The sequence below is a fragment of the Oncorhynchus mykiss genome, chromosome 26, assembly GCF_057628025.1.
Source record: "Oncorhynchus mykiss isolate SJ-2025 chromosome 26, ASM5762802v1, whole genome shotgun sequence".
Classification (NCBI taxonomy): Eukaryota; Metazoa; Chordata; class Actinopteri; order Salmoniformes; family Salmonidae; genus Oncorhynchus; species Oncorhynchus mykiss.
In genome coordinates, this window is record NC_143047.1 from 42,858,320 (window position 1) to 42,884,080 (window position 25,761).

Consider the following 25,761-nt stretch of genomic DNA (forward strand, 5'->3'; position numbering starts at 1 on the left):
CAGACACCTAAAGACTCTCAGACCATGAGAAACAAGATTATCTGGTTTGATGAAACCACGATTGAAGTCTTTGGCCTGAATGCCAAGCGTCACGTCTGGACGAAACCTGGCACAATCCTGGTGGTGGCAGCATCATGCTGTGGGGATGTTTTTCAGCGGCAGGGACTGGGAGACTAGTCAGGATCAATGCAAACATGAACGTGGCAAAGTACAGAGAGATCCTTAATGAAAACCTGTTCCAGAGCACTCAGGACCTCAGACTGGGGGCAAAGGTTCACCTTCCAACAGGACAACGACCCTAAGTACACAGCGAAGACAACGCAGTAGTGGCATTCGGATGTCCTTGAGTGGCCCAGCCAGAGCCCGGACTTGAATCTGATTGAACATCTCTGGAGAGACCTGAAAATAGCTGTGCAGCAACGCTCCCCATCCAACCTGACAGAACCTGAGAGGAGAAGAATGGGAGAAACTCCCCAAATACAGGTGTGCCAAGCTTGTAGCGTTATACCCAAGAAGACTCGAGGCTGTAATCGCTGCCAAAGGTGCTTCAACTATTTACTGAGTAAAGGGTCTGAAAACTTATGTAAATACTTATTTATTTTGAATAAATTAGCAAACATGCATAAAAACCTGTTTTTGCTTTGTCATTATGGGGTATTGTGTGTAGATTGATTAATGAGGAGAAAAAACAACTCAATACATTTGCTGTAACGTAATAAAATGTGGAAAAAGTCAAGGGGTCTGAAAACTTTCCGAAGGCCGTGTACGTCACACTAAACGTCCCTGTACGTCTTCCTAACTAAACGTCCCTATACGTCAGTCTCCCTAACTAAACGTCCCTGTACGTCAGTCTTCCTAACTAAACGTCCCTATACGTCAGTCTCCCTAACTAAACGTCCCTATACGTCAGTCTTCCTAACTAAACGTCCCTATACGTCAGTCTCCCTAACTAAACGTCCCTGTACGTCAGTCTTCCTAACTAAACGTCCCTGTACGTCAGTCTTCCTAACTAAACGTCCCTATACGTCAGTCTCCCTAACTAAACGTCCCTAAACGTCAGTCTCCCTAACTAAACGTCCCTAAACGTCAGTCTCCCTAACTAAACGTCCCTATACGTCAGTCTTCCTAACTAAACGTCCCTATACGTCAGTCTCCCTAACTAAACGTCCCTAAACGTCAGTCTCCCTAACTAAACGTCCCTATACGTCAGTCTTCCTAACTAAACGTCAGTCTTCCTAACTAAACGTCCCTATACGTCAGTCTCCCTAACTAAACGTCCCTATACGTCAGTCTTCCTAACTAAACGTCAGTCTCCCTAACTAAACGTCCCTATACGTGAGTCTCCCTAACTAAACGTCCCTATACGTCAGTCTTCCTAACTAAACGTCCCTGTACTCTTCACTAGAAGATTCACAGTACATGGAAGCTTAAATAAGGTCTGTGTCTAAGGTCTGTGTGTACTAACAAAAGTCTGTCCACGCCACACAGACTCAACTGAAACCCAGAACTAGCAGAATGACAACGTTGCTGTGTTAAGAACAGGGTTTTAAGCTGAGGTGATTAGAACAGGGATCCCTCTCCCTGCTCTCTGGTTTAATATGAATAGACGTTGTGTTTTAACAGCTGTTGAGTCCTCTATGAGTTGAAGCATCGGAGTGCCTGCGTCTCTCCCTTTCCTGCACACACCCAGTCACTAACCCACCCTTCCACCACACGCTACAGTGTGTCCCTGTCTTTCCACACATCCACATTTCAACCTGTCAGTTCAGTCTACCAAAACCACCAAACCTAGCCAGTTCAGTTATCCAAAACCTACAAACCTTGCATGGCCATACTTGTGAACTTCTGCTTAGACCATGATTTTCCTCCTTAAAAATAAATCACTTTCACAATGTATGAATAACAAACATGTTATAATATAATCCTCCTACGTTTGTAATTTGGAAAGTACATGGATGTTAAATGGATAAGAAACAACACAGAACTTCATCATATATGCGAAAACCGTAATTTTTCTATGATGCCACTTGCCTAGTCAAGGAAGCATCATGCAAAACAATATATTGGGGAAACTCCACTTAGACCATGGGTAACAAATTAAACCAATCAGTTGGAAGAAAATTTACCTAATGAACAAATGTGATGGTGGATGGTGGCTCTAAGTTATCTGATAGGTTGATTTGTTTATTCGGATATAATCATCTACTTAGCTGGCCTTCCTCAGCGTGGTGGCTAATTAGCGTTGTGGCTAATTTGGCCAGGTTGGCCTGAGAGAAACAGCTAGCAGCCATTTTAGACTAATGGTTTAAACCATGCTCTAAGCAAAAGTTCACAAGTATGGCCCCTGGCAGTTCAGTTCAGTTAACAAAAACATTGCCAGTTCAGTTCCTTTCTCCCACCAGCAGAGGAAGCTGAGTCAAAGCAGCTTGCATGTTAGCTAGCCTTTATGTAGCCTTTATGTAGCCTCATAGCTCCTAGCAGTGTTGCAGCTCTGCCCTCACAGAGAGGAGAAGAAGAAGATGTACGCTGCGGAGGACTTGACGGTGGAGGTGGAGATTTCGGAGACCTCGTGGTCGTCAAACTTGTACCAGCGCTGTTTCATGGCGTTCTTACAGTAGGCTGTGTAGTGACCCCCATCCAGACCGCCATAATGGTTCTGTTACAGAGGGGAAGGACACAGGGTTAACGTCCTGTTTATACACACACACACACACACTCAAGTTTGTACATACACACACAGTCAAATTTGGACACACCTCCTGAGTCGAGGGTTTTTATTTATGTTTACTATGTGCTACATTGTAGAATAATAGTGAAGACATCAAAACTATGAAATAACACATAGAATCATGTAGTAACCAAAAAAAAAGTGTTAAACAAACCACAATATATTTTATATTTGATATTCTTCAAAGTATCCACCCTTTGCCTTGATAACAGCTTTGCACAGTCTTCGCATTCTCTCAACCAGCTTCATGAGGTAGTCACCTGGAATGCATTTCAATTAACAGGTGTGCCTTGTTAAAAGTTAATTTGTGGAATTTCTTTCCTTCTTAATGCGTTTGAGCCAAACAGTTGTGTTGTGACAAGTTAGGGGTGGTATACAGAAGGTAGCTCTAATTGGTAAAAGACCCAAGTCCACAATATGGCAAGAACAGTAAGCAAAGAGAAACGACAGTCCAGCATTACTTTAAGACATGAAGGTCAGTCGATACGGCAAATTTCAAGAACTTTGACAGTTTCTTCAAGTGCAGTCGCAAAAACCCTCAAGCGCTATGATGAAACTGTCTCTCATGAGGATCGCCACAGGAAAGGAAGACCCAGAGTTCATTAGAGTTACCAGCCTCAGATTGCAGCCCAAATAAATGCTTCACAGAGTTCAAGTAACAGACATCTCAACATCAACTGTTCAGAGGAGACTGCGTGAATCAAGCCTTCATGGCTTTGCCGCAAAGAAACCACTACTAAAGGACACCAATGAGAGACTTGCTTGGGCCAAGAAACACGAGCAATGGATATTAGACCCGTGGATATCTGTCCTTTGGTCTGATGGGTAGAAATGTGAGATTTTTGGTTCCAACCGCCATGTCTTTGTGAGACGCAGAGTAGGTGAACGGATGATCTCCACATGTGTGGTTTCCATCGTGAAGCATGGAGGATGAGGTGTGATGGTGCTTTGCTGGTGACACCGAGTGATTTATTTAGAATTCAAAGCACACTTAACCAGCATGTCAACCACGTCATTCTGCAGTGATACGCCATCCCATCTGATTTGCGCTTAGTGGGACTATCATTTGATGTTCAACAGGACAATGATCCAACACACCTCCAGGCTGTGTAAGGGCTATTTGACCAAGAAGGAGAGTGATGGTGCTGCATCAGATGACCTGGCCTCCACCCAATTGAGATGGCTTGGGATGAGTTGGATCGCAGAGTGAAGGAAAAGCAGCCAACAAGTGCTCAGCATATGTGGGAACTCCTTCCAGACTGTTGGAAAATCATTCCTCATGAAGCTGGTTGAGAGAATGTAAAGAGTGTGCAAAGCTGTCATCAAGGTAAAGGGTGGCTACTTTGAAGAATCTCAAATGTATTTTGATTTGTTTAACACTTTTTTTGGTTACTACATGATTCCATATGTGTTATTTCATAGTTTTGATGTCTTCACTATTATTCTACAATGTAGAAAATAGTAAAAAATAAAGAAAAACCCTTGAATGAGTAGATGTGTCCAAACTTTTGACTGGTACTGTATATACACAGACATACACAAATACATACAAAACATTGAGATAATAAATCTGATAACTCCTTCAGACCTCCTTCAGACCTGGCGAAGGACAACTCCTTCAGACCTGGCGAAGAACAACTCCTTCAGACCTGGCGAAGGACAACTCCTTCAGACCTGGCGAAGGACAACTCCTTCAGACCTGGCGAAGGACAACTCCTTCAGACCTGGCGAAGGACAACTCCTTCAGACCTGGCGAAGGACAACTCCTTCAGACCTGGCGAAGGACAACTCCTTCAGACCTGGCGAAGGACAACTCCTTCAGACCTGGCGAAGGACAACTCCTTCAGACCTGGCGAAGTACAACTCCTTCAGACCTGGCGAAGTACAACTCCTTCAGACCTGGCGAAGTACAACTCCTTCAGACCTGGCGAAGGACAACTCCTTCAGACCTGGCGAAGTACAACTCCTTCAGACCTGGCGAAGTACAACTCCTTCAGACCTGGCGAAGTACAACTCCTTCAGACCTGGCGAAGTACAACTCCTTCAGACCTGGCGAAGTACAACTCCTTCAGACCTGGCGAAGTACAACTCCTTCAGACCTGGCGAAGTACAACTCCTTCAGACCTGGCGAAGTACAACTCCTTCAGACCTGGCGAAGTACAACTCCTTCAGACCTGGCGAAGTACAACTCCTTCAGACCTGGCGAAGTACAACTCCTTCAGACCTGGCGAAGTACAACTCCTTCAGACCTGGTGAAGTACAACTCCTTCAGACCTGGTGAAGTACATGTCCAATCCTTTCAAAGTTTGGAGTTTGGGGACTTTTTCCATTGGATCCATTGTAATAAGTCAAGCACTGATGAATTATGGGTCATTAATATACACGACATGATCAAAAGTATGTGGACATCTGCTCTTCAAACATCTCATTACAAAATCATAGGGGTTCATATGGAGTTGGTCCCCCCTTTTGCTGCTATAACAGCCTCCACTCTTCCGGGAAGACTTTCCACTAGATGTTGGAACATTCCTGCGGGGGACTTGCTTCCATTCAACCTCGATAGCATTAGTGAGGTTGTGCGCTGTTGGGAGATTAGGCCTGGCTCGCAGTAGGCGTTCCAATTCATCCCAAAAGTGTTCGATGAGGTTGAGGTCAGGGCTCTGTGCAGGCCAGTCAAGAACTTCCACACGGATCTTGACAAAACATTTCTGTATGATCCTCACTTTGTGCAAGGGGGCATTGTCATGCTGAAACAGGAAAGGGCCTTCCCCAAACTGTTGCCAAAAAGTTGGAAGCACAGTCTCTAGTCTAGAAAGTCATTGTATGCTGTAGCGTTAAGATTTCCCTTCACTGGAACTAAGGGGCCTGAACCATGAAAAACAGCCACAGACCATTATTTCTCCTACACCAAACTTTACAGTTGGCACCATGCATTCGGGCAGGTAGGGTTCCCCTGGCATCCACCAAACCCAGATTCGACCGTCGGACTGCCAGATGGTGAAGCGTGAGTCATCACCCCAGAGAATGTATTTCCACTGCTCCAGAGTCCATTGGCGGCGAGCTTTTACACCCCTCCAGACGACGCTTGGCATTGCGCATGGTGATCTTAGACTTGTGTGCGGCTGCTCGGCCATGGAAACCCATTTCATGAAGCTCCTGACGAACAGTTCTTGTGCTGACGTTGCTTCCAGAGGCAGTTTGGAACAAGGTAGTGAGTGTTGCAACCGAGAACAGACGATTTTTACTCGCTTCAGCACTTGGTGGTCCCATTCTGTGAGCTTGTGGCCTACCACTTCACAGCTGAGCCGTTGTTTCTCCTAGACGTTTCCACTTCACAATAACAGCACTTACAGTTGGACCGGGACAGCTCTATTAGGGCAGAGATTTGACGAACTGACTTGTTGGAAAGTTGGCATCCTATGACGGTGCCACGTTGAAAGTCACTGACCTCTTCAGGATGACCAGTCTACCGCCAATGTTTGTCTATGGAGATTGCGTGGCTGTGTACTCGATTTTATACACCCGTCATCAACGAGTGTGGCTGAAATAGCAGAATCCACCAATTTGAAGGGGTGTTCACGTACTTTAGTATATATAGCGCATGTAATTTACCCAAAAGGATTTTATCCAAAGCGACAGTAGTTGATGGGGGGGGGGGCATACATTTTGGTATGAGTGGAACCCCCTGTCGTTGAAAAGACCCCATGCTCTACCAACCGAGCCACACGGGACCAGAAGACGGCACAGTAAAGTATTTGACCCGCGGGGTCTCCAGGCGGGTGCTAACAGTACTCACAGACACTCCAAACAGGTTGTATCTCTTGAGGCCGAGTCTGGGTCCGATGACATACTGACTGAGGTCTAGGTTCTCCAGAGGGAAGTCTACTGTCGTCTGCAGCTTCTGTTTCCAACGCCCCTCGTACGAGAACCTACAACAGAGGGCAGTACTGGGGTTAATACACGTTGTTATCGGTGTGTGTGTGTGTGTGTGTGTGTGTGTGTCTTGGTCATCATGTGTCATTTCAAATGCACACGGGTGTCGTCAGTAGGTACCGTTTAAGGTGAACCAGTATGATGGGCGGGACCTTCCAGATCTCCAGTTTCTTGACGGAGTCTCTGAGAGCTTTACAGTGTCGACAGAACACCTTGTTCTGGTCGGTCATCTTCTCCTCCTTAGAAAACAGCTTCAGACAGTCCTGGAACACACAGTAAGACATGGTTAGATTAGACAGCTTCAGACAGTAGGACATGGTTAGATTAGACAGCTTCAGACAGTAAGACATGGTTAGATTAGACAGCTTCAGACAGTAAGACATGGTTAGATTAGACAGCTTCAGGACAGTCCTGGAACACACAGTAAAACATGGTTAGATTAGACAGCTTCAGACAGTAAAACATGGTTAGATTAGACAGCTTCAGACAGTAAAACATGGTTAGATTAGACAGCTTCAGACTGTAAAACATGGTTAGATTAGACAGCTTCAGACAGTAAAACATGGTTAGATTAGACAGCTTCAGACAGTAAAACATGGTTAGATTAGACAGCTTCAGGACAGTAGGACATGGTTAGATTAGACAGCTTCAGACAGTAGGACATGGTTAGATTAGACAGCTTCAGGACAGTAGGACATGTTTAGATTAGACAGCTTCAGGACAGTAGGACATGTTTAGATTAGACAGCTTCAGGACAGTAGGACATGTTTAGATTAGACAGCTTCAGGACAGTAGGACATGTTTAGATTAGACAGCTTCAGGACAGTAGGACATGGTTAGATTAGACAGCTTCAGGACAGTAGGACATGTTTAGATTAGACAGCTTCAGGACAGTAGGACATGTTTAGATTAGACAGCTTCAGGACAGTAGGACATGTTTAGATTAGACAGCTTCAGGACAGTAGGACATGTTTAGATTAGACAGCTTCAGGACAGTAGGACATGGTTAGATTAGACAGCTTCAGGACAGTAGGACATGGTTAGATTAGACAGCTTCAGACAGTAAAACATGGTTAGATTAGACAGCTTCAGACAGTAGGACATGGTTAGATTAGACAGCTTCAGGACAGTAGGACATGGTTAGATTAGACAGCTTCAGGACAGTAGGACATGTTTAGATTAGACAGCTTCAGGACAGTAGGACATGTTTAGATTAGACAGCTTCAGGACAGTAGGACATGTTTAGATTAGACAGCTTCAGGACAGTAGGACATGGTTAGATTAGACAGCTTCAGGACAGTAGGACATGTTTAGATTAGACAGCTTCAGGACAGTTTTTACATTTAAAGTTTTATTAAGTCTTCTTGTTTTTCAATCAACCAACAAAACACATTCCACATTCACAGATGTGACAGGCTTAAAAAAAAAAAAAAAGTTAAAATATATAATAATAATAATTAAAGAAATACAATTAAAATAAAATATTTTAAAAAATAATAATATATATATTTTTATATTAATAAAAAGGAGCTGAAGTGCCACAGCGTTTTGACGTTTGTCCCTCTGTGCTGCTTTCTGACTTGTAGGAAGATTAGAACCCAGTTCATTTCACCATCAGGGTAAAGCCCTGGTTATTCTGCATCTTTCTGACTTGTAGGAAGATTAGAACCCAGTTCATTTCACCATCAGGGTAAAGCCCTGGTTATTCTGCATCTTTCTGACTTGTAGGAAGATTAGAACCCAGTTCATTTCACCATCAGGGTAAAGCCCTGGTTATTCTGCATCTTTCTGACTTGTAGGAAGATTAGAACCCAGTTCATTTCACCATCAGGGTAAAGCCCTGGTTATTCTGCATCTTTCTGACTTGTAGGAAGATTAGAACCCAGTTCATTTCACCATCAGGGTAAAGCCCTGGTTATTCTGCATCTTTCTGACTTGTAGGAAGATTAGAACCCAGTTCATTTCACCATCAGGGTAAAGCCCTGGTTATTCTGCATCTTTCTGACTTGTAGGAAGATTAGAACCCAGTTCATTTCACCATCAGGGTAAAGCCCTGGTTATTCTGCATCTTTCTGACTTGTAGGAAGATTAGAACCCAGTTCATTTCACCATCAGGGTAAAGCCCTGGTTATTCTGCATCTTTCTGACTTGTAGGAAGATTAGAACCCAGTTCATTTCACCATCAGGGTAAAGCCCTGGTTATTCTGCATCTTTCTGACTTGTAGGAAGATTAGAACCCAGTTCATTTCACCATCAGGGTAAGCCCTGGTTATTCTGCATCTTTCTGACTTGTAGGAAGATTAGAACCCAGTTCATTTCACCATCAGGGTAAAGCCCTGGTTATTCTGCATCTTTCTGACTTGTAGGAAGATTAGAACCCAGTTCATTTCACCATCAGGGTAAAGCCCTGGTTATTCTGCATCTTTCTGACTTGTAGGAAGATTAGAACCCAGTTCATTTCACCATCAGGGTAAAGCCCTGGTTATTCTGCATCTTTCTGACTTGTAGGAAGATTAGAACCCAGTTCATTTCACCATCAGGGTAAAGCCCTGGTTATTCTGCATCTTTCTGACTTGTAGGAAGATTAGAACCCAGTTCATTTCACCATCAGGGTAAAGCCCTGGTTATTCTGCATCTTTCTGACTTGTAGGAAGATTAGAACCCAGTTCATTTCACCATCAGGGTAAAGCCCTGGTTATTCTGCATCTTTCTGACTTGTAGGAAGATTAGAACCCAGTTCATTTCACCATCAGGGTAAAGCCCTGGTTATTCTGCATCTTTCTGACTTGTAGGAAGATTAGAACCCAGTTCATTTCACCATCAGGGTAAGCCCTGGTTATTCTGCATCTTTCTGACTTGTAGGAAGATTAGAACCCAGTTCATTTCACCATCAGGGTAAAGCCCTGGTTATTCTGCTGCTTTCACAGTCATTTCTGAACATCACTATTCATTTCATGTGATTTGTCTAATACCATAAAATGTCCGTCCCTCATTTAAAGATTTCTGTCTGATTTTTAGGATGAAATTGTTCTTTGCTTAGTGTGCCCAGGTACAACCTCTATGTTGTGAGTGGCTACCTGGTTGATCCTGCCAGTAGCATATGCTTGTCTCAGAGGTTAAGCCATGCAAGTCTAAGTACACACGGCCGGTACAGTGAAACTGCCAATGGCTCATCAAGCGAATGGCTCATTGAACCCTGTTCATGTTTAGTTGTAACCTAATGTAGCAGGTTGGAAACACCTGAGCAGAGTCCCCACACCTGGTTTTCAGGGGGAAAGGAAACCAGGCTGAAACCAGGCTGTTTCTGGAGGGGTTTAGTCATTCTATTTATTTGAACCTCTTGAGATGGAAAACTGTGTTTTTTTAGGAAGTTTAACACCTTGACAATGTTAAAATGAGGTGAAATAAAAAATAAAATAAAAAAATATATATATATTGAATTTTCCATATGGGCCCTTAATTTAATATAACAGGCTTTTAAATGCAATATTTCTGACCAATTTCTACTTAAAATATCAGAAAAGGGTATTGATTTGGAAGAGCTGTATGTGTATACTCACACGTGTTGTCTTACCTGCAGGGAACACTTGTTGGTGGAGGCCAGCGGCAGGGTCAGGTACATAAAGGTCTCGAAGGTGCGGGACTTCCTGTGGCAGGTGAGACACTGAACTGTGCTCTTAAACTGACCCTGGAACAGCGCTACGATGACAGACTCGTTGAGCAGCTTGTGTTTGGTCCAGGCCTGGTTAGCAGCCCGCTGGTCGTCCAGATCGTCATTCTCCTCCTCTATGTAACCCTTACGGTTAGCAGCCTTCAGAGAGAGACAGAGGACAGGTTAATACAACATGGACAGACCCCATCCCCACACCATCTCATCTCCTCAATACAACTAATGTTGTAATGTTCACACTATTTTCCTTGTTAATGACTTTTCTCCTGTTCGCTCTCCGGTCTCCCTACCTTGTTGAGGTCCTCGTGGAGTCCGTCCATAAGGAAGAGCAGCAGCTCCTGGGAGTCCTGTTGTTCCTGGCCAGAGAAGGATTCATTGATCTTCCCTATAGTGACCTTAAAGTCGCGGGGGCTGATACACTTATACAGGCCTGACCACAGAGCCTTCATGATCACACCAAACTCCTCTGCCACCTCGCCTCGGTGACCCAGGATATTTGCCCTGTCAGGAGGGGGGGGGGGGAAGAGAGAGAGAGAGAGAGAGACAGAGGAAGAGAGAGAGGGAAGGAGAGAGACAGAGAGGAAGGGAGAGAGACAGCGAGAGAAAGGAGGGTGGGAGAGAGACAGAGAGTGAGACAGAGAGAGTGAGACAGAGAGTGAGACAGAGGGAGGAAGGGAGAGAGAGACAGTGAGAGAAAGAAAGACAGGAGGGAGGAAGACAGAGACAGAAGGAGGGAGAGAGACAGGAGGGAGAGAGACAGAGAGAGAGAGAGAGAGAGAGAGAGAGAGAGAGAGAGAGAGAGAGAGAGAGAGGAAGGGAGAGAGAGACAGCGAGAGAAAGAAAGACAGGAGGGAGGAAGACAGAGACAGAAGGAGGGAGAGAGACAGGAGGGAGAGAGACAGAGAGAGAGAGAGACATAGAGAGAGACAGAGAGAGAGACAGAGAGAGAGAGACAGAGAGAGAGACAGAGAGAGAGAGACAGAGAGAGTAAGCTGTATATGTGTGATTCTCTTATCTTGGTAGTAATTCTTGTTGAAGTGTTATTACTACATTATCATTACCACTACATGACTGACCTGTTGATATCCTCCTGATAGAGGTTCTTGTTGAAGTAGTCGACCATGGCCGGGGTGTTACATTATCATTACTACATTATCATCACCGCTACATGACTGACCTGTTGATATCCTCCTGATAGAGGTTCTTGTTGAAGTAGTCGACCATGGACGGGGTGTTACATTATCATTACTACATTATCATCACCACTACATGACTGACCTGTTGATATCCTCCTGATAGAGGTTCTTGTTGAAGTAGTCGACCATGGCCGGGGTGTTACATTATCATTACTACATTATCATCACCGCTACATGACTGACCTGTTGATATCCTCCTGATAGAGGTTCTTGTTGAAGTAGTCGACCATGGCCGGGGTGTTACATTATAAACCACTACATTATCATTACTACATTATCATCACCACTACATGACTGACCTGTTGATATCCTCCTGATAGAGGTTCTTGTTGAAGTAGTCGACCATGGCCGGGGTGATACATTATCATTACTACATTATCATCACCACTACATGACTGACCTGTTGATATCCTCCTGATAGAGGTTCTTGTTGAAGTAGTCGACCATGGCCGGGGTGTTACATTATCATTACTACATTATCATCACTACATTATCACCACCACTACATGACTGACCTGTTGATATCCTCCTGATAGAGGTTCTTGTTGAAGTAGTCGATCATGGCCGGGGTGTTACATTATAAACCACTACATTATCATTACTACATTATCATCACCGCTACATGACTGACCTGTTGATATCCTCCTGATAGAGGTTCTTGTTGAAGTAGTCGACCATGGCCGGGGTGTTACATTATAAACCACTACATTATCATTACTACATTATCATTACCAATACATGACTGACCTGTTGATATCCTCCTGATAGAGGTTCTTGTTGAAGTAGTCGACCATGGCCGGGGTGTTACATTATCATTACTACATTATCATCACCACTACATGACTGACCTGTTGATATCCTCCTGATAGAGGTTCTTGTTGAAGTAGTCGACCATGGCCGGGGTGTTACATTATCATTACTACATTATCATCACTACATTATCACCACCACTACATGACTGACCTGTTGATATCCTCCTGATAGAGGTTCTTGTTGAAGTAGTCGACCATGGCCGGGGTGTTACATTATAAACCACTACATTATCATTACTACATTATCATTACCAATACATGACTGACCTGTTGATATCCTCCTGATAGAGGTTCTTGTTGAAGTAGTCGACCATGGACGGGGTGTTACATTATCATTACTACATTATCATCACCACTGCATGACTGACCTGTTGATATCCTCCTGATAGAGGTTCTTGTTGAAGTAGTCGACCATGGCCGGGGTGTTGCAGAGACACTGCAGGATGGAGTTCATGTAGCAGGTGTTCCCGAGGTTCCGCAGGCCGGTGAGCGAGGCGCCCAGACCGCCGAACACAGGGTTCAGGTTACGGATCTTAGCCGCAGACGGACGGGCGATCTCCACCTTGGTGTAGACGCTAGCAGTGGACGGTCTGGGGGACGGACGGCAGTGGCGAGTTACAAACAGTACCGTCAAATAAACTACGTTACAAAACTGATTCTGTGACGTCGTCAACTTTCATCCAGAAATGTGGATTAAATACTTCTGGAGACTCAAACCTTTTAAAATCAAGTTTTGTCATAATCCAATAGTATTTAAAAAAAATAATAATATCCATGAATCCAAATGATCTAGAAACATTTAAATGCAATTTAGTCCAAGGCTTGATTTTAACCCCAGACTCAGATTACGTGTAGTCCAGGGGTGTATTCATTAGTCGGATTCGGTGTCTGCTGCAAAACATTTTGTAACGGAAACTGTTTCGATTGGACAAATTCAGCTAGGTCCCTCTCCCCGTTTCGTTCTGTTTTCTCTGTTGGCTTCCGTTTGGTTCCTAGAGTAAAACGGTAAACGGTTTCCGTTGGAAAAAACGTTTTATAACAGACAAAACGCTTTGCCCCCGGAATCCAACTAATGAATACACCCCAGGATTTAAAAACATATTTGTCATTGAAAAATTGCTTTTTAGTCCAGTAGTAGGCTTAATCTGAGTGAGTGAAACGTATATATTGACCAGGCCCATATCCATGTGACGATGATGTCACCTACTTGGTCTCCCTGTTAAAGGTTGGGCGCGTGGCTGCAGTTATAGGGGCGGTAACCTTCTTTAGCCCCTCCTCCCTCAGGTCCTGGCTGATGTCTGGAGAAGAATAGGAACGTTTCAGTTTGGACTGCTCCTGGTCACGGTCCATGGTCTGGTCTGGCTCAGCGGGGCGAGGCTGCTTCTGTTTGGCCGTAGGAGGGGTGGAGGGGGGCGTCTGGGGCACGCTGACCTCAGGGGGATAGCGGTGCACCCGGTTGGTTGGGGAATGGTAGTAACGGTAGGTACCGGTTACCGTATCCAAGAACTGGTGTAGAGAGGATAGAGAGGAGAGGGGAGAGTTTCTTTCGTTCTCCATTTTCTTTTTCTCACAACTGATGGTTGTGTGTGAAAACCTTCTCCATCGTATTTGCATGCAATGTAGTGAACCATTACACTGATAGAATATGTACACTTCAATGCTTTCCCGCCTTGCTGGCTACTTAGCAGTTCTCTTTACAAACATCAAGAAACTAAAAAGTGAAATGTCAGTTTAGTGTTTGTTTTTACCTTCATCCAGCCAACAGGCAGGCCTGGTACACTCCTCCCCATCTCTTCACTTCTGGCTCTGGTTAGGAGCTCCCGCTGTGGGACAACACACACACATTACACACACGTTACACACACGTTACACACACGTTACACACACAGTGTATAGAGCGCAGCCAATTTAAGGAGAATTCTGCCCAGTCAAAAGGGGTACAGCTATCGGTAGTATTTAAATGCCCAGTCAAAAGGGGTACAGCTATCAGTAGTATTTAAATGCCCAGTCAAAAGGGGTACAGCTATCAGTAGTATTTAAATGCCCAGTCAAAAGGGGTACAGCTATCAGTAGTATTTAAATGCCCAGTCAAAAGGGGTACAGCTATCGGTAGTATTTAAATGCCCAGTCAAAAGGGGTACAGCTATCGGTAGTATTTAAATGCCCAGTCAAAAGGGGTACAGCTATCAGTAGTATTTAAATGCCCAGTCAAAAGGGGTACAGCTATCGGTAGTATTTAAATGCCCAGTCAAAAGGGGTACAGCTATCAGTAGTATTTAAATGCCCAGTCAAAAGGGGTACAGCTATCGGTAGTATTTAAATGCCCAGTCAAAAGGGGGATAGCTATCTGTAGTATTTAAATGCAGGGACAAAGGGGGACAGCTATCGGTAGTATTTAAATGCCCAGTCAAAAGGGGGACAGCTATCAGTAGTATTTAAATGCCCAGTCAAAAGGGGTACAGCTATCAGTAGTATTTAAATGCCCAGTCAAAAGGGGTACAGCTATCAGTAGTATTTAAATGCCCAGTCAAAAGGGGTACAGCTATCAGTAGTATTTAAATGCCCAGTCAAAGGGGGACAGCTATCGGTAGTATTTAAATGCAGGGACAAAGGGGGACAGCTATCAGTAGTATTTAAATGCCCAGTCAAAGGGAGATAGCTATCGGTAGTATTTAAATGCCCAGTCAAAAGGGGTACAGCTATCGGTAGTATTTAAATGCCCAGTCAAAAGGGGGACAGCTATCAGTAGTATTTAAATGCCCAGTCAAAAGGGGGATAGCTATCGGTAGTATTTAAATGCCCAGTCAAAAGGGGGACAGCTATCGGTAGTATTTAAATGCCCAGTCAAAAGGGGGATAGCTATCGGTAGTATTTAAATGCCCAGTCAAAAGGGGGACAGCTATCTGTAGTATTTAAATGCCCAGTCAAAGGGGGTACAGCTATCGGTAGTATTTAAATGCCCAGTCAAAAGGGGGACAGCTATCGGTAGTATTTAAATGCCCAGTCAAAAGGGGGACAGCTATCGGTAGTATTTAAATGCCCAGTCAAAAGGGGGATAGCTATCGGTAGTATTTAAATGCCCAGTCAAAAGGGGGACAGCTATCTGTAGTATTTAAATGCCCAGTCAAAGGGGGTACAGCTATCGGTAGTATTTAAATGCCCAGTCAAAAGGGGGACAGCTATCGGTAGTATTTAAATGCCCAGTCAAAAGGGGGATAGCTATCGGTAGTATTTAAATGCCCAGTCAAAAGGGGGACAGCTATCTGTAGTATTTAAATGCAGGGACAAAGGGGGATAGCTATCGGTAGTATTTAAATGCCCAGTCAAAAGGGGGACAGCTATCGGTAGTATTTAAATGCCCAGTCAAAAGGGGGATAGCTATCGGTAGTATTTAAATGCCCAGTCAAAAGGGGGACAGCTATCTGTAGTATTTAAATGCCCAGTCAAAGGGGGTACAGCTATCGGTAGTATTTAAATGCCCAGTCAAAAGGGGGACAGCTATCGGTAGTATTTAAATGCCCAGTCAAAAGGGGGATAGCTATCGGTAGTATTTAAATGCCCAGTCAAAAGGGGGACAGCTATCTGTAGTATTTAAATGCAGGGACAAAGGGGGATAGCTATCGGTAGTATTTAAATGCCCAGTCAAAAGGGGGATAGCTATCTGTAGTATTTAAATGCCCAGTCAAAAGGGGGATAGCTATCGGTAGTATTTAAATGCCCAGTCAAAAGGGGGATAGCTATCGGTAGTATTTAAATGCCCAGTCAAAGGGGGACAGCTATCGGTAGTATTTAAATGCCCAGTCAAAAGGGGTACAGCTATCTGTAGTATTTAAATGCCCAGTCAAAAGGGGGATAGCTATCTGTAGTATTTAAATGCCCAGTCAAAAGGGGGACAGCTATCGGTAGTATTTAAATGCCCAGTCAAAAGGGGGATAGCTATCGGTAGTATTTAAATGCTGGGACAAAGGGGGATAGCTATCGGTAGTATTTAAATGCCCAGTCAAAGGGGGACAGCTATCGGTAGTATTTAAATGCCCAGTCAAAGGGGGACAGCTATCGGTAGTATTTAAATGCCCAGTCAAAAGGGGTACAGCTATCGGTAGTATTTAAATGCCCAGTCAAAAGGGGGATAGCTATCTGTAGTATTTAAATGCCCAGTCAAAGGGGGACAGCTATCGGTAGTATTTAAATGCCCAGTCAAAGGGGGACAGCTATCGGTAGTATTTAAATGCCCAGTCAAAGGGGGACAGCTATCGGTAGTATTTAAATGCCCAGTCAAAGGGGGACAGCTATCGGTAGTATTTAAATGCCCAGTCAAAGGGGGACAGCTATCGGTAGTATTTAAATGCCCAGTCAAAGGGGGACAGCTATCGGTAGTATTTAAATGCCCAGTCAAAAGGGGGATAGCTATCGGTAGTATTTAAATGCCCAGTCAAAAGGGGGATAGCTATCTGTAGTATTTAAATGCCCAGTCAAAAGGGGTACAGCTATCGGTAGTATTTAAATGCCCAGTCAAAAGGGGGATAGCTATCGGTAGTATTTAAATGCTGGGACAAAGGGGGATAGCTATCGGTAGTATATAAATGCTCAGCCAAAAGGGGGATAGCTATCGGTAGTATTTAAATGCCCAGTCAAAAGGGGGACAGCTATCTGTAGTATTTAAATGCCCAGTCAAAAGGGGGACAGCTATCGGTAGTATTTAAATGCCCAGTCAAAAGGGGGATAGCTATCTGTAGTATTTAAATGCCCAGTCAAAAGGGGGACAGCTATCGGTAGTATTTAAATGCCCAGTCAAAAGGGGGATAGCTATCAGTAGTATTTAAATGCCCAGTCAAAAGGGGTACAGCTATCAGTAGTATTTAAATGCCCAGTCAAAAGGGGGACAGCTATCAGTAGTATTTAAATGCCCAGTCAAAAGGGGGACAGCTATCAGTAGTATTTAAATGCCCAGTCAAAAGGGGGATAGCTATCAGTAGTATTTAAATGCCCAGTCAAAAGGGGGACAGCTATCGGTAGTATTTAAATGCCCAGTCAAAAGGGGGACAGCTATCAGTAGTATTTAAATGCCCAGTCAAAAGGGGGACAGCTATCTGTAGTATTTAAATGCCCAGTCAAAAGGGGGACAGCTATCAGTAGTATTTAAATGCCCAGTCAAAAGGGGGACAGCTATCAGTAGTATTTAAATGCCCAGTCAAAAGGGGGACAGCTATCGGTAGTATTTAAATGCAGGGACAAAGGGGGATAGCTATCTGTAGTATTTAAATGCCCAGTCAAAGGGGGGATAGCTATCTGTAGTATTTAAATGCAGGGACAAAGGGGGACAGCTATCAGTAGCATTTAAATGCAGGGACAAAGGGGGATAGCTATCGGTAGTATTTAAATGCCCAGTCAAAAGGGGGATAGCTATCGGTAGTATTTAAATGCCCAGTCAAAAGGGGGATAGCTATCAGTAGTATTTAAATGCCCAGTCAAAAGGGGTACAGCTATCAGTAGTATTTAAATGCCCAGTCAAAAGGGGGACAGCTATCAGTAGTATTTAAATGCCCAGTCAAAAGGGGGACAGCTATCAGTAGTATTTAAATGCCCAGTCAAAAGGGGGATAGCTATCAGTAGTATTTAAATGCCCAGTCAAAAGGGGGACAGCTATCGGTAGTATTTAAATGCCCAGTCAAAAGGGGGACAGCTATCAGTAGTATTTAAATGCCCAGTCAAAAGGGGGACAGCTATCTGTAGTATTTAAATGCCCAGTCAAAAGGGGGACAGCTATCAGTAGTATTTAAATGCCCAGTCAAAAGGGGGATAGCTATCAGTAGTATTTAAATGCCCAGTCAAAAGGGGGACAGCTATCGGTAGTATTTAAATGACCAGCCAAAAGGGGGACAGCTATCGGTAGTATTTAAATGCCCAGTCAAAAGGGGGACAGCTATCAGTAGTATTTAAATGCCCAGTCAAAAGGGGGACAGCTATCAGTAGTATTTAAATGCCCAGTCAAAAGGGGGACAGCTATCGGTAGTATTTAAATGCAGGGACAAAGGGGGATAGCTATCTGTAGTATTTAAATGCCCAGTCAAAGGGGGGATAGCTATCTGTAGTATTTAAATGCAGGGACAAAGGGGGACAGCTATCAGTAGCATTTAAATGCAGGGACAAAGGGGGATAGCTATCGGTAGTATTTAAATGCCCAGTCAAAAGGGGGATAGCTATCGGTAGTATTTAAATGCCCAGTCAAAAGGGGGATAGCTATCAGTAGTATTTAAATGCCCAGTCAAAAGGGGTACAGCTATCAGTAGTATTTAAATGCCCAGTCAAAAGGGGGACAGCTATCAGTAGTATTTAAATGCCCAGTCAAAAGGGGGACAGCTATCAGTAGTATTTAAATGCCCAGTCAAAAGGGGGATAGCTATCAGTAGTATTTAAATGCCCAGTCAAAAGGGGGACAGCTATCGGTAGTATTTAAATGCCCAGTCAAAAGGGGGACAGCTATCTGTAGTATTTAAATGCAGGGACAAAGGGGGATAGCTATCGGTAGTATTTAAATGCCCAGTCAAAGGGGGATAGCTATCGGTAGTATTTAAATGCCCAGTCAAAAGGGGGACAGCTATCGGTAGTATTTAAATGCAGGGTTCTCCTGTTGCTTCACTAGAACGTTCCCGGCAGGCGATGGTAGAACAAATAAAGAAAATAAAATAAAAATCACAAACTTGGGGATCAAACGTCCCCATAGCGCCATATGCGTCCCGCCATTTACAACAGCGGTCGAGACCATGCACCCTGGATGCAGAAACAAGCTCATAAATAAATACTGAAGCTTTTTCTAAAACAACAACATGCCATAACGAGGTGGTGGTTCAGAGTGGTGATTATATACCTTGGGTATGACATAGTCATCAACTGTTCTATGCTGTAACCTCCCAGGCTGACGACTCCTCTTTACATCACCACTAAGCTTCAGGGGGGAGGGAGCCTGGGGTTTGGGAGGGACACAGCACAACGCAGCTCACATCATTTCACTGTACAGATTAGCTTTATGGGTATCAGTGAGATTGATGGGCTGTATATTCGGACAGTGGTTTTCCAAATCTCTCCTCAGGAACCCCCCAAGGTGTTTCACAAATGTAACCCTAAACTATATCACCTGATTCGCCAGGTCAAAGGCCTGATAATTGATTCACCTAATCAAGGGCCTAATGATTGATTCACCAGGTCAAGGGCCTGATGATTGATTCACCAGGTCAAGGGCCTGATGATTGATTCACCAGGTCAAGGGCCTGATGATTGATTCACCAGGTCAAGGGCCTGATGATTGATTCACCAGGTCAAGGGCCTGATGATTGATTCACCAGGTCAAGGGCCTGATGATTGATTCACCAGGTCAAGGGCCTGATGATTGATTCACCAGGTCAAGGGCCTGATGATTGATTCACCAGGTCAAGGGCCTGATGATTGATTCACCAGGTCAAGGGCCTGATGATTGATTCACCAGGTCAAGGGCCTGATGATTGATTCACCTAGTCAAGGGCCTGATGATTGATTCACCAGGTCAAGGGCCTGATGATTGATTCGCCAGGTCAAGGGCCTGATGATTGATTCGCCAGGTCAAGGGCCTGATGATTGATTCGCCTAGTCAAGGGCCTGATGATTGATTCACCTAGTCAAGGGACTGATGATTGATTCACCTAGTCAAGGGCCTGATGACTGATTCACCTAGTCAAGGGCTTGATGATTCGTTGACAAGTTGAATCAGGTGTGCCAGTTCTGGAATAGATCAAATACATGGACCGGCTGGGGGTCCCCGAGGAGAGGTTTGGACCGGCTGGGGGTCCCCGAGGAGAGGTTTGGACCGGCTGGGGGTCCCCGAGGAGAGGTTTGGACCGGCTGGGGGTCCCCGAGGAGAGGTTTGGACCGGCTGGGGGTCCCCGAGGAGAGGTTTGGACCGGCTGGGGGTCCCCGAGGAGAGGTTTGGACCGGCTGGCGTCCCCGAGGAGAGGTTTGGACCAGCTGGGGGTCCCCGAGGAGAGGTTTGGACCGGCTGGGGGTCCCCGAGGAGAGGTTTGGACCGGCTGGGGGTCCCCGAGGAGAGGTTTGGACCGGCTGGGGGTCCCTGAGGAGAGGTTTGGACCACTGTAGTAGGATATGGGTTACACATGGGATGGGCTCATCAGATTTCAGCTGGTCATAGAGGACAGACTACTTACTAACTGGTGGCTAATGGATACTATCAGACGGGTGAGATGGATGGATGGGGTTTATATTAAGAGATGGGTTGGCTATGGGATGGGCTCATCAGATTTCCGCTGGTCATTGGGGACAGACTACTTACTAACTGGTGGCTAATGGATAGTATCAAATTGTGGATACTATCAGACGGGTGAGATGGATGGATGGGGTTTCTATTAAGAGATGGGTTGGCTATGGGATGGGCTTACTGGTGTTGGGCTGGAAAGGTACAGTAGAGACTGGGAGAAACGGTTAGATGCTTAGTGTCTCTTTCAGCATCACAGAAACAGAGACTCGCTGCCACAGGCAGACGGAGAAAGTAGGCTGGCCCTCCTTGAAGTCTCGTAGTTTGATGCCATTGCGCTCTTTTTGGTTAGAAAGCACTCTAGCATAAACGTCATTGGTAACCTTCAGACGTACAAGTTACCAGACCTGGACTCGGGGAGAGCTAACCCTGGAGATCAATCGCCACCGAGGTAAATCTGCTTTTAGTCTTTTGGCACCGCTCATGTGGAATGATCTCCAAAAGTCCTTAAAGTTGGTGGAGTTGGAAAAATGACTTGTGTCATGCACAAAGTACATGTCCTAACCAACTTGCCAAAACTATAGTTTGTTATTAACAAGACATTTGTGGAGGGGTTGAAAAACTAGTTTTAATGACTCCAACCTAAGTGTATGTAAACTTCCCACTTCAACTGTACATACACTTTCTGTTCAACTGTACATACACTACTGTACATACACTACTGTACATACACTACTGTACATACACTACTGTACATACACTACTGTACATACACTACTGTACATACACTACTGTACATACACTACTGTACATACACTACTGTACATACACTACTGTTTGGAGTCACTTAGAAATGTCCTTTTTGAAAGAATAAAATAACATCAAATTGATCAGAAATACAGTGAAGACATTGTTAATGTTGTAAATGACTATTGTAGCTGGAAACGGCTGATTTTTTTAATGGAATATCTACGTACATAGGTGTACAGAGGCCCATTATCAGTAACCATCACTACTGTGCTCCAATGGCACGTTGTGTTAGTTAATCCAAGTTTATCATTGTAAAAGGCTAATTGATCATTAGAAAACCCCTTTGCAATTATATTAGCACAGCTGAAAACTGTGGTGCTGATAAAATAAGCAATAAAAATGGCCTTCTTTAGACTAGCTGAGTTCCATTACAGGCTCAAAATGGCCAGAAACAAAGCACTTTCTTCTGAAACTCATCAGTCTATTCTTGTTCTGAGAAATGAAGGCTATTCCATGCGAGAAATTGCCAAGAAACTGAAGATCTTGTACAACACTGTGTACTACTCCCTTCACAGAACAGCGGAAACTGGCTCTAACCAGAATAGAAAGAGGAGTGGGAGGCCCCGGTGCACAACAGAGCAAGAGAACATTAAAGTGTCTAGTTTGAGAAACCGACGCCTCACAAGTCCTCAACTGGCAGCTTCATTAAACAGTACCCGCAAAAAACAGTCTCAACGTCAACAGTGACAAGGCGAAAGTTGTTCCCTCCTCATGGTTTTAAAAGGACTGGTCTGAGGAAGATGGTGGAAACTCCCTCCTCCCATGCGTGCACCAAACCAAAGCTTTAAATGACATGAGTGAATGCAGCCACAGATAAACAGAGACACTGACCTTAATCTCCGTGACGATACGGTTGGGAGCCGGCGAGTCCAGAGAATCACCGTTGGTCGGCGTATCCTCCCTCTGCTCCTTCCCCCTCTTCTCCCGCTCTTCCCTAACCCCGTTCTCCTCCTCTGCCTTGTGTCTCTCCAACCTCTTCCTCTCCTGAGTCCTGTTCTCTTCCTCTTTCCTCCTCTCCATCTCCTCATTTTCCTTCTCCCGGCGTTCCCGCTCTCTCCACTCCTCCTCGGTGCGGCGTTCCTGTTTGCGTTGTTCCTGCTCTCTCCGGGCCTTCTCCATCAGAGCAGCCGTCTCTGTGTGGATCTGACCGCGTTCCTCGTCCGTCAGCGGCACCGCCGGGTCAAAGGCCGGTTTGACCGAGCGGTTGGGTTGGGGTACAGACGGGCCATTCTGGGAGGAGGGGGGCAGGTCCCTGGGGAGGGCATCCAGGGGGGTTTTAGACCCGTCTGAGACTCTGACTGATGGCTTCTTGGTACGGTCGATCTGGGGGAGCGAGGAACGGCAGGAGGGGGGGGGGGGTAACAAACAGGGAGGATTAAACTTTTAATTAGACATTTGAAGATCAATAAAAAGCAGAAATTAACGTTTTGAGTTTATTTTTTATTACAGGGACAGAGCACATTTAATCAACGTTTCTGTAAAAGTAACGGTTTTTAGCCAGCCGGCTAATTTTCAACCGAAGTCCCTGGGCAGGTTAGGTGGTGACATTAACACAGTCTTTCTGGACTATTGACAACTAGGAAAAAGCTATCAATATCTCATTGTGACGTTCTCTTGAAATATATTTGAAGGGATCGTTGACCCAAATGACAATTGGTTTCCTTTACCCTGTACGCCGTCTCAACGTATGAGAACAATCCATGATTTAGTTTAGTTTTCCCTGGCACTGTTTTCAAAAAGCAATTTTGGTTTTAGGACTTGTGTCACAAATCCAATGCAAGCCATGGTACCTAATACATGACCATTTTCCCACACGCCAGGTCCAAATCAACCTAAAGTATCTCAAATGGATTGTGTAGCTCATCAAAGTTACTTATAGAGGACTTGGACATGATGTGTGAAACAATTCAAATAAAGGACACCATGACTTGAAACCAAACTCGTAGACTGCTGTCATAACCTTGTCCATAGACTGCTGTCATAACCTTGTCCATAGACTGCTGTCATAACCTTGTCCATAGACTGCTGTCATAACCTTGTCCATAGACTGCTGTCATAACCTTGTCCATAGACTGCTGTCATAACCTTGTCCATAGACTGCTGTCATAACCTTGTCCATAGACTGCTTACAGGGTAATGGGGCGGCAGGGTGGCCTAGTGGTTAGAGCGTTGGACTTAGTAACCGAAAGGTTGCAAGTTCAAATCCCCGAGTTGACAAGGCACAAATCTGTCGTTCTGCCCCTGAACAGGCAGTTAACCCACTGTTCCTAGGCCGTCATTGAAAATAAGAATTTGTTCTTAACTGACTTGCCGAGTTAAATAAAGGTAAAATAAATAAAAAACAATGTAATCTTGTGATTTGGGTAAAAATTTGGGTAAACTATCCTTTTAATATATTTAAAAAGGAAAATATTTATTGAATGAATGATAAACACAAACAAATGAATGAGCTCGTGCAGTAACCTGTGGGATGTGCTTGGCTGTCCCTCCAGGCTGGCTGGGGGTCCCTGGACCAGCTCCAGGGTCCTTCTTGCTGTGGTCTACTCCAGGGTGAGTGAACCCTGTGTGGGGTGAGTCTGTGGCGTCAGCCTCCATCCATGTGGAGGGGGTCAGATCCTCCAGGGGGCCACCGTTCACCTGTACGCTACCCAGGGAGACAGGGGGAGCCTGGGGTTCAGGGTCCGGCTCGGGGGGAGGAGGGGTTGGAGGTTTGGGCTCCTCCAGTGACGGGTAGCTGAAGTTCACTGCTCGACAGAAAACATGAACAAGTAATAACTCCTACTGAAGTCATGGTTTGGCTCTCTAACTGAATCCAGAGGTCTAAACCAAATCACATGTTATTGGTCACATACAGATGGTTAGTAGATGGTATTGGTCACATACACATGGTTAGTAGATGTTATTGGTCACATACACATGGTTAGTAGATGTTATTGGTCACATACACATGGTTAGCAGATGTTATTGGTCACATACACATGGTTAAGAGATGTTATTGGTCACATACACATGGTTAGCAGATGTTATTGGTCACATACACATATACACAGATGTTAATGAGAGTGTAGTGAAATGCTTGTGCTTCTAGTTCTGACAGTGCAGCACTATCTAACAATTCCACAACTACCTTATACACACAAATCTAAAGTAAAGGCATGGAATAAGAAATATAAGTTTCCATACACCTTAGCCAAATACATTTAAACTCAATTCCTGATATTTAATCCTAGTATAAATGCCCTGTCTTAGGTTAGTTAGGATCACCACTTTATTTTAAGAATGTAAAAATGTCAGAATAATAGTAGAGAATTATTTCTTTCTGATTTTATTTCTTTCATCATATTCCCAGTGGGTCAGAAGTTTACATACACTAAATTAGTATTTGGTAGCATTGCCTTTAAATTGTTTCGGGTAGCCTTCCACAAGCTTCCCACAATAAGTTGTGTGAATTTTTGGCCCATTCCCCCTGACAAGAGCTGGTGTAACTGAGTCAGGTTTGTAGGCCTCCTTGCTCGCACACGCATTTTTCAGTTCTGCCCACATATTTTCAATAGGATTGAGGTCAGGGCTTTGTGATGGTCACTCCAACACCTTGAATTTGTTGTCCTTAAACCATTTTGCCAATACTTTGGAAGTATGCTTGGGGTCATTGTCCATTTGAAAGACCCATTTGCGACCAAGCTTTAACTTCCTGACTGATGTCTTGAGATGTTGCTTCAATATATCCACATAATTTTTCTTCCTCGTGATGCCATCTATTTCGTGAAGTGCACCAGTCCCTCCTCCCTCAAAGCACCCACACAACATGATGCTGCCACCCCCGTGCTTCACGGTCGGTGTTCTTCGGCTTGCAAGCCTCCCCCTTTTCCCTCCAAACATAACGATGGTCATTATGGCCAAACAGTTCTATTTTTGTTTCATCAGACCAGAGGACATTTCTCCAAAAAGTACAATCTTTGCCCCCCCCCCCCCCATGTGCAGTTGAAAACTGTAGTCTGGCTTTTTTATGATGGTTTTGAAGCAGTGGCTTCTTCCTTGCTGAGAGGCCTTTCAAGTTGTCGATATAGGACTCTTTTTACTGTGGATGTAGATACTTTTGTACCTGTTTCCTCCAGCATCTTCACAAGGTCCTTTGTTGTTGTTCTGGGATTGATTTGCACTTTTTGCACCAAAGTACGTTCATCTCTAGGAGATGCGTTCTATCTCCTTCCTGAGCAGTATGACAGCTGCGTGGTCCCATGGCGTTTATACTTGCATACTATTTTTTGTACAGATGAACGTGGTACCTTCAGGCGTTGGACCAGACTTGTGGAGGTCTACAATTTATTTTCTGGGGTCTTGGCTGATTTCTTTTGATTTTCACATGATGT

General features: G+C 44.5%; 1 protein-coding gene across 2 annotated transcripts in view; it reads right to left on the reverse strand.

Moving 5' to 3' along the window:
• Nucleotides 1-579: 579 nt before the first annotated feature.
• usp8 (ubiquitin specific peptidase 8) overlaps nt 580-25,761 on the reverse strand; it is a 36,157-nt gene continuing 10,975 nt past the window's right edge. The window contains exons 10-20 of one of the 2 annotated variants that reach the window (XM_090223173.1): nt 23,855-24,135; nt 22,223-22,714; nt 19,208-19,303; nt 14,088-14,162; nt 13,547-13,845; nt 12,708-12,929; nt 10,622-10,832; nt 10,236-10,472; nt 6,782-6,924; nt 6,525-6,657; nt 580-2,656 (exon numbers count right to left, since the gene is read on the reverse strand). In XM_090223173.1, the coding sequence (XP_090079299.1) occupies nt 2,498-2,656; nt 6,525-6,657; nt 6,782-6,924; nt 10,236-10,472; nt 10,622-10,832; nt 12,708-12,929; nt 13,547-13,845; nt 14,088-14,162; nt 19,208-19,303; nt 22,223-22,714; nt 23,855-24,135 (2,348 nt within the window). In that variant the 3' untranslated portion in view covers nt 580-2,497. The remainder of the gene's footprint in view (nt 2,657-6,524; nt 6,658-6,781; nt 6,925-10,235; nt 10,473-10,621; nt 10,833-12,707; nt 12,930-13,546; nt 13,846-14,087; nt 14,163-19,207; nt 19,304-22,222; nt 22,715-23,854; nt 24,136-25,761) is intronic. The other variant, XM_090223174.1, reaches the window with a different exon arrangement.